Below are 9,982 nucleotides of genomic sequence, written 5' to 3' on the forward strand. Positions count from 1 at the left end.
AAGGCCGGTCATAGGATGGGTGACCACAAAAAAAAAGTTTTCATCTCGAGCCCGATCTCCCTATCCATCCATAGGGAAAGCCCGTGCCCCAGCAGTGGGGACGTTAATGGGCTGATGATGAATATAACAATGTTGTTACACAATACAGGTATTGTAGAGGCTGGATCCTAAACTAGGATAACCTGTATTTTAGGACTCCAAGCCTCCACCTCCCGAAAACAATAATAGCAAGAAACATTATTAACGATTCCCAGGTATTAACTGATATTATAGCTGATATTATACTGATATTATGAAAATATTATGTATGTGCGTAAAAATGTATCTCTCCTTCCGAGAAACTGTGAAAGGCATACTTACAATACAAGGAATAAAAAGAAAATTGTTGTTCAAAATTCTAGATTAAGTAAATTAAATTCATCTTTTTTGGGGTTATGTATACGTTTTTACAATAAAATACCAGATAATATTTTAAATTTGTCAGAGAATAAATTTAAAGCTCACGTGAATCTTACTTTATGTAAAAAAGCTTATTATAAGGTTAATGATTACCTAAATGATAAACATGTCTGGTGTTAAATGTGTTCCTCTAGTTATTAAATAACTTGTAATGTACCCTCATTGATTTAAAAGATGTGTTGCTGTTGCAGTTTCTTGTCATTTCTCCTCAGCCATAACACCTTGCGAAATGACGTAAATACAAAATGTTACATTGACCTTCAACAAGTTTATCCATAGATAGATAGATAAAATACTTTATTGAGCACAATGGACACAAAATACAGAGATAAGGACAGCATATACAGAAAAGCACAACAGGCGGCCTTATTGCTCATGCAGCAATTTCTTCCAGGCAACCTTTGAACCTAACCTATAAAATGCTACTTAGGTTCTATGACGATCTTGTGACGTAGCGAGTAGGCGCCGCTACTTTAAAAGCGCACCCCTGATGCCGGGCAGCAGCGGTATCAGTACTGGTTGGAGGCCGAGGAAATGGAATCTGGTAGGGCTCTAGCTAGAACATCGGTCGGTGTACTGCGGAACGGAAGGCGATTGGGGCAACCACCGTTCTACACGCCCTATCTATGGAGTAATGGCGATTACTCCACCGACAAGAGCGCAGCTCTTAAATAAAGAGAGAGAACCTTTGAACCTTTTATCCATGATAATTACGTTGAATAAATGATTCTGATTCTAGCCTATGTTACTTGGGGATAACGCATTCTAAATTAATCTGCGCTCAATTTGCTGCACTTAGGGAGAAAGTGGCTCTGTCGATCTTGGTGACACCAGTTACCCAGTGTTGCCAGGAACGACGTGTCGACGGGACATGGTCATCTAAGCCGTACCATACATATTGCAGACCACGCCTATTTCCCAAAAATAATAATAAAAAAAAACCGACAGAGGGATTGCGTCCTCTAACATGATGGACTAATGTTATGGGCGATAGGCTGATCCCTTATCACCATAAGGTTCATCATATCCATCTTAGGACTTCGTATCAACAGTGGCTGCAAGTTGTCTTTGATTACTTGTGGCTCTGCCCACCCCATTTGGGATTACGGGCGTGAGTTTATGTATGTAATAAAAAAAATACATATTATATATATATTTTTTTCATATATTTATTTTTTTACCTATATTTTTTTGTATACAGGGTGTTAGTGACATCGTAACGAAAACTTTGTGGGATGATTCAGGCCATGATTCTGAGTTGATATCAAGTGGAATTTTCCGTCGCAAAAGTATGGAACGGAAAATAATTTAAATAAGCTCTAAAATTTTCATGACTTCTCCGACAGGAAATTCCACTTGATATCGACTCAGAATCATGGTCTGAATCATCCCCTTCAGTATTCGTTACAGTGTCACTAACACCCATACCTACTCGTATGGCTACTGTATGTACTTGTATGGGGTGTAAGTGACATAGTAACGAATACTGAGAGGGATGATTCAGCTGATTATTCTGAGTTAATCAAGTGGAATTTTCCATCGCAAAAGTATAGAATTGAAAATAATTTAAAAAAACTAAAAAAATAACATGAATTTTGCGACGGAAAATTCCACTTGATATTAACTCAGAATCATGGTCTGAATCATCCCTCTGAGTATTCGTTACAATGTCACTAACACCCTGTATATATTTTTATTTTTCCTATAGGGTACGCCACTACTTTCACTTCTTCCACTCTCATCAAAGAATTCATGCAAGCTCGCCGGTTTAGAGTACTCTTGATATGGCCTTTGTTGAAAACATACATCCCGCTTAGGGACGGTACTGAAAAGTATCGGCGTCTGAAGGATGTAATCAACGATCCCAACGACCCGATTACTCTAGCCATAGAGGCAATCAGCAATCTAATCAGCTCGCGACACCACCCGCTAGAGTCGATTTATTCTTTTAAATATTCTTCCTCTCAGACGACGCTCTGAACCGAGGTTCGCGCCCGGCCTGTTATGCCTGTTGTCTTAAACGTTGTACCGGGTGAGAGCCTTCAGCGCTCCCCATTTGTCCGGCCAAGTAGTTAATGCCATCTGCGGCAAATCTACAATAAGTCACGTCAGAAAAAAAAAATTAAAACATCCTGGATCTGATCACGGTATGCACGCCTAGGGTTACACTTTGTATCGCCAATTTTTACATAACGAACGTGTCATCTGCCTAAAACTACTGCAGTTTCCCATAATCTGTATAGCCGGGGAAAAGAAGCTGCAAGAAAAACCTCAGCACAGATAAAGGTCTGTCTTCCCCTTCCTCTTCTACACTCTATTCTTCTATTATTTTTTCTACAGCACCTAAAATGACAGATGTCCCGTACAAATTTAGATAACCTACAGCACTAACAGCAGTCGACAGCACTGATTATAAATAGTGCAAATTTCACTCGCCGACACTGTAGTATACCTAGAGAGTGAATCCATAATTTATTAACAAGTACGTTAATCGCATTTTACGCATAAGTTTTTAATGCATAAACTCTTTCAATTTCAATTTTTTCATTTTTCCTCGCCTTATTGTTGTCTGGAAGCAATCGCTTTAAGCGATTAGGCCGCCATTTGCCATGTACCTAGTTAAGAGTCTTTTGTAATTATTTCTTTTTATTTTGTTGCATTAAAGTATATTTGTATACTATTGTGTTTGTGTGTGTGTATGTGTGTGTGTGTGTGTGTGTGTTAAGAGTTTCAAAATTATGCTTGAAAAGTTATGACAAATTAATACTATGCGTAACTAATAATAGGACAAGTAACAGTATGCCATGGTAAATTATTACAAAAAAAATATGAGTAAAAATAGAGAACCTTTTCTCTTTGTTATCTAACAAGATTTTGGTTTTCTTTTTTATATGTATGTTAGACAAATTGCGTGAATACAAAGGAAGTATGTTATGTCCTACATTAGGACGATAAAGACTTACTTTCCTTCGCTGGTCGATGTTTCAACATCCGGTCACTCTTATCTTCTCCCAATTCGTAACTATCGGGAAACCCATTGACAACCATTACTACACTTAACCTCGCCTTAAAATCATTATGTGTGTTTTAACTAAACTGTGTCAGTTTCCTTTTTTGTTGTACTTGTACTTTTTTAACAAAAGATTAGGAAATATATACCCAAAACGTAGATACGATATCTAAGCTGAACTTATGTTACTTAAAGTGTTTTGTGTATTCTAAGTTGTACTTGATTTATGGTTTCTGATTGTAGTTTATTATAATCTTCGATAAATACATGACACAGGTCACTTTTGTGAGACTGTCCTTTGTTTGGTAAGGACTTTTCAGGCTTGAATCACCTGATTGTCTGAAAAAGTAGATGATTCCGTGCTTCGGAGAGCACGCTAAGCTGTTGGTCCCGGCTATTAGCCGTAAAAACACCTTTACCAACCCGCAGTGGAGCAGCGTGGTGGAGTATGCTCCATACCTACTCCGGTTGATTGAGGGGAGGCCTGTGCCCAGCAGTGGCACGTATATAGGCTGTTTATGTTTATGTATGTAAATAAATGACACAATTATTGTTAATCAATGTATGAAGATCCTTAAAATTAACTGTTATATTCTGCTTGTTACAGATCAACAAACCGGGTCCCAATCGCGTACCCTGCAGCAGCACGAACATGCCGTCTCTAACTACCCATCTGGCGACACGAATTCTAATCCAATATCCCTAAACCAACCCCACAACCCACCAACCAACTTCACCACACCCCCACGCGACATAAAAAGCGAAAAAGATTCAGATAAACTGAGATCAACTGTGTCAAAGGCCTCAGTGAAATCCGACGATGATTTCGACGTGAATGAATACTTTGCTAGGTTGCACGGCACACGATACGTCAGCGCTCCGATTAATAGCGTCTTAAAGGAAGATAAGAACGCAAATTTAGAAGAAACAGAGGGGAATTTAGAAGAAATTAACTTGAATGAGCCTGAGAAAGATGTGCAGCAGAGTTTAACAGCGGATATAGCTCAGAACTTTTCTCAACTACCGACGGTGTTGCCGCAAATGGCGAGTGCTGTTTTTAGCTCGTTTTCCAACATGTTGCAGACGAGGAAGAGTAGGGAACCAACTCCCGATGGTGTTAAAGCAGGAGGATACCAGGAGGTGCAATTTGAAAGGCCGTCTGTACCGGTGGCGGAGTTTGGAAGAGATGTGGCGCCGCCGCCGAAGGAGCCCCTGACGATGCCTCCCACTGTTGGTGAGTTGAGTTTTGTAAACTAGCCCTATGTCAATTTTTTTGACTTTGTACGTGAACCTTTGGACCACCCTGTATAGAAAAGCGAAAGATCACTGACTCACTGACTGACTGACTGACTCATCATGAAATCCCAAGAATTTTGCATGGAGATTTTAGGACGTAAGTGCTCACAGACAGAGTGGCAATGAACGGTAAATAATTTTGTTGGCAACGCTCTCGTGACTATTACGTATATTTACCTATTGATTGATTTATTTACGAATATTTTCGTATCGGTATTAATATTAGTGCAGCGGAAAATTATAAAATTGTTTAAAAAAACAAGGAAGGAAACTCTATCAGGATAATCCCCAATTTGTAGTAATTTTGGTAAATCCGTCCGCCTCTAAATGGTAACCGAAAACTTTAGATTTTTTTAAATAATATTATAAAGACAAGCTTTGGTTTTCCCTTCACGGTTTGGAAGGTCAGACAGGCAGTCGCTTCTGTAAAAAACCGGACCTGTCAAATCTTCAGGTTAGGTTAGCGGACCCTGTGAAAAACCGGATAATGATAAGGAGATGGTGATGTAATGGTACTATGGTAATACCAAGATATATTTTAGCATTACGGTCACGAGTACTAATATGTATACATTGTTTTAAGTTTACGCGGTTATTATCAAAATTATGGATCTACCTACTCCACTCCAATCTGATCAGTCATCTCGTGATAATGGCACTTGCAACAGTGTCGAAATATCGGGAGTCTCATATCCCTATTTTAAACGCGGTAAGAACCCGTTATTATGTGTTTTAATATGTATACACTTTGATACCATGCCACATTAGCTTTTTTGACAAATTAAAGTCTCATTAAATGATAGTGCGACAGGGTTCTAATGCGGGTATATATGATATTACTCATGACTGTACCTACGAAATGTAGATGCGTTGTAATTCCCACGGCGTGTGCGCAGGTGACCTTTCAAACCCTATGATGGAAGGTCAAACCTATTATTTATCTATTATAGATATTATCTCTGATATTACGCGATACCATAGTAACGCTTCTTGTATCGTGTGGGTTGTGAGGTGGATTACCAACCTCATCAACCCTGGTGTCAGGGTTACTATTGAGCCGCCAAAGGCCCTAACATGACTCATGTAACGACCAACGGCCACACCCCGGACACTTCATACAAACAATCTCGTTTTACACAGACACTACATTTTGACGTTATCGTACACGCGCATCTGTGTGTTTGACGTCTGACGTCATACGATTGAAGTCTCAACTATGTTCGAGGGGGGGGTGAGGTAAACCTAGCTCAGCCGCTGGTGGGGAGCGGAGAGTTGCCGTTCTATACGTAGTATTATTCCTTATTCTATGCAACGGCTGTTGCCTTCCGATCGTCTTACTTTCCATCACCTCCATGGTCCTTGACCATCGGGTGATCATCCTGCAATATTCTTAACAAACTGGGGATAGGCTCAAAGTGATTGTCACAATGTATCCATGGTGATTCGAACCTAGGACCTCTGAATCGCGAGCCCATCGCTCAACCACTGCACCACAGAGGCCGTTCGAATAGGTACGAAATGACAATAGTAAAAATAGGCATACGTCCCCAATTATAGTAATTTTGATACAATTGCGTTGCTATAATCAAGATGGCGACTGCGGGCTTTGGTCCTGTGATTATGTTATCATTTTTTTTTTATTTATCAATGTTCTAGAACTATCTTTACAAAGTCTATCCCAAAACATACATAATTATACAAATCTTAAAGTAAGAGCAATTAATTATATAGTACAGTCATGTGCACTATAATGTACCCACTTCAGGACTCTGTCGCACTAACATATTTGACATTTAGTGAGACTTACAGTTCAATTTGTCAAAAAGTTAATGTGACATGGTACCAAAGTAAATACATATTAATTAATACTCGTGACCGTACATAGCACGTAACATATAAGGTGACCTTTCGAAATTCGGCCAGGATTCATATCAGATATCAGTCCTTTCTGCGATTTCATTAAATGTGTGGAGTTATAAAGATACATTTACAGTATTAGTGCCGAGGGTTTCCTTTCAGCTTCTTTTCCCCGGCTATACAGGTTGTGAGAAGCTGCAGTAGTTTTAGGTGGTTGAGACGTTGGTTATGTAAAAAACGATTCAAAAGGAGACTATGTTACCTCATCATCATCATCATCAACAGCCTATATACGTCCCACTGCTGGGCACTGGCCTCCCCTCAATCAGCCGGAGGTTATGTTACCTACTGAATATTTATTCATACCCTGAGGTGCTGTGTGGTGAGAAAACAATACAGGGTGTTAGTGACGTCGTAATTGATAACTAAAACTGCCTCTTACTCAACTGAATCTTTTATTTTTCGAAATAAGAACTGTACACTCTTACGTTCGAAACAGTAATGGCCACCGCCAATATGGCCGACAATCAACTTAGATCTATTACTTTTAAAAACTAAATAGAATGAAACTTATTGAAATAATTAAAAGAATCCATAACAATTAGTGCTATGAATTTACAATAATTAAGCAAATAATACAATTCTGTTTCTATTAACATAAAATAATTGATGCAAAACGGAAGTGTAACAAAATGCATGCCGTTCTTTTATAATAATAATTTACTTCCTTTTAAAATATAATAAAATTAATTTCATAATATATTGTTGTAGTTGTGTCACGTCTTGTGTCTTACGTATTTTTTTCTTGATGAATAATGAAATTATGAAAGGTGATGATGATGAAACCTAAGCCCCCACCCTCGGAGTAGACTCCTGCTCCGAACCCCAAACGAATTAACTCAAAAGTCCGCATAAACTTTCGAGTTATGAAGCGGCTTCCTGCCACGAAGCGAAAATAGGCAGATACACTTTGTTCCTTGAATACTCCAATATAATAACACTCGCAAATGTCTTCCGACTAACTTAATGCGATCATTAACCACAAAACACCACTTCGTATTAATTATTTAGATTATTCAATGAACAAAGCAACTGTCCCGTTCCCGTTTCCCGCCAAAAAGCCAGACAGATATGTTTGCCCTTAGAAAATTGTGGATCTACCCATGGTATAAGAAAACCAGGTATGCTCAAAACTGTCAGTTGACATTTCAAGGTTAGCCCAGCTGACGTCATCCCGCCATGTGTTGCCATTTCGTAATAAATAAATTACCCACGACCAATGTTTTTATATTTACTGTTTAAGTAATTTTTGAACTTTTAGTAAAATAAATCTTTTGCTCACTTTTACTATTTTTTTATATATGTGACAAGTAATAGTAATTAAATACATAAACATACGTAACTTCGTCACGTCCAACTACGCGTTAAAGTGTTCTGATTCTGACCTGGTCCAAACGAACCCGTTACACTAGCGGCAAAACACAAAGGAAAAAAAACATTAGTCAGTAATTCACTTAATTTCGTCCTTGAAATGTTGGAGATACCAATTGAATGGTAACACTTACGTCATCAATGGGCTAGCAATGGCGGCTTGTCATAGGATTGAGCATACCTGGTCTTCTTATACCATGAATCTACCTACTCCACTCCAATTTCATCAGTCGTCCCGTGATCATGGCACTTGCAACAGCGTTGAAATATCGGGAGTCTCATATCCCTGATTAAGCCGGTAAGAACTTGGTATTGGCCCCGATTTCTGCAGACACCTCCTAATTTTAAAAGTTACTGTGACATGGTACCAAAGTGTATACGGAACCCTTCGTGCGTGATTCACACTTGGCCGGTTTTACACGCTTGTCGACATTAACATTGTATTGCGTGTGTACTAGCGTTGCACATTAACAACATATATTTAAATAGTAATAAATAGTTTTGAATGAGGAGTATTAAATCATCACACTTTACACTATGACTGTCATAAATAAATGGCGGGAGATTACAGCTTTACGTGGCGTGTGCGCGGGTACGTTGTTAGGCGCGGCACGTCAGAAGTAAAATAGGTTAGTTTTTACTAAACGTCAAAACAAGAAATTACTATGTAATTTGTATGAAAAGGCACACTGTGCCGTCAGTACGTTATCCCGTTTTTCACAGGGTCCGCTTACCTAACTTGAAGCTTTGACAGGTCCAGTTTATTACAGAAGCGACTGCCTGTCTAACCTGGTCAGATACCTTCGAAAATGCATTTCCCGAGAATGTGGGTTTCCTCACGATGTTTTCCTTCACCGCTGAGCACTTTATAATCATTTATGATCCAAATATAAATTCAAAACAAATTCGACAATCATTGGTTTAGGCCTGTCCTGGATTCGAACCTGCGACCTCAAAGTGAGAGGCATGCGTTCTGCCAACTGGGCTACCACGGCTCAACGTCATAAAATAATATATCATAAATAAGTTAAATAGAAAAAAGCTAATGGTTTTCAACAGTTTTAAGTTCTGTCTATCTTTAGTCATCAGAATGTCTTTGACCTAGGACTACCCAATTATGGTTCCTCTTATGAATGATATACATATGAGGTTGGTCAGCAGAAAGAAGGGGAAGAATTTCAAAATAAGCCCTTTAACAAGAAGCTTTGAAAAAGCCACAATTTGTCGTGAGTCAATGGAATCGACTACCGACCCGACGGGCGACCAGGCTGCACCTACTACTCACAGATCTGGAAAACCACAAGTCTAGTATTAAAGATATCTAGACAAACTGGTCTTGCAAGTACAGCGCACTTCACGATGTGAGGAATAAATTGTCTCACTTTAATGGCTACTTAGGATAACATTTATGAAACAAATAAAAGAGAAGGTGCAGGTCGTGTCGTATCGGGAGGTGAAGGTTTTGGCGGGAAGAAGAGAGGAATGGCGGTTACTCCACCGACAAGAGCGCAGCTCTTAAATAGAGAGAGAGAGAGAATGGCTACTTTGGTACTGATTCCAATACAAACCGTCTAATTTTATTTAAAGTTATACCTGTCATTTTCTTATCCCCCGAAAAATACGGAGCGCGCGACTCTTTCTCGCCTCGATATACGTCACCCGTCACTCTCTCACAGTACCGCACAGAAAGAGACAGATGATCTCTGTCGCGGCGAGAAAGAGTCGCGTGCTTACGGTGCTAAGCCCGCTGTTTATTTTTAAATTTTAAAATTTCGCGTCGGGTCGTGCTTACATAGCGAACTAGGCCTGCTGGTGTATATTATTCAGGGATCTTAGAGAGTAACCGAAATTATCGGATATCCGACATAAAAATCATCCGTAACTGAATCCGAAATAAAAGTTTCGGATAATATCGCATAAGGGCGGAGC

General features: G+C 39.2%; 1 protein-coding gene across 1 annotated transcript in view; it reads left to right on the forward strand.

Annotated features, from left to right (window-relative positions):
• LOC126379349 (uncharacterized) overlaps positions 1-9,982 on the forward strand; it is a 113,982-nt gene that overhangs the window by 77,508 nt on the left and 26,492 nt on the right. Inside the window, exon 2 of the mRNA XM_050028055.1 lies at positions 4,077-4,703. Within this exon, the coding sequence (XP_049884012.1) occupies positions 4,077-4,703 (627 nt within the window). The remainder of the gene's footprint in view (positions 1-4,076; positions 4,704-9,982) is intronic.

Source organism: Pectinophora gossypiella, chromosome 29 (genome assembly GCF_024362695.1).
Source record: "Pectinophora gossypiella chromosome 29, ilPecGoss1.1, whole genome shotgun sequence".
Lineage (NCBI taxonomy): Eukaryota > Metazoa > Arthropoda > Insecta > Lepidoptera > Gelechiidae > Pectinophora > Pectinophora gossypiella.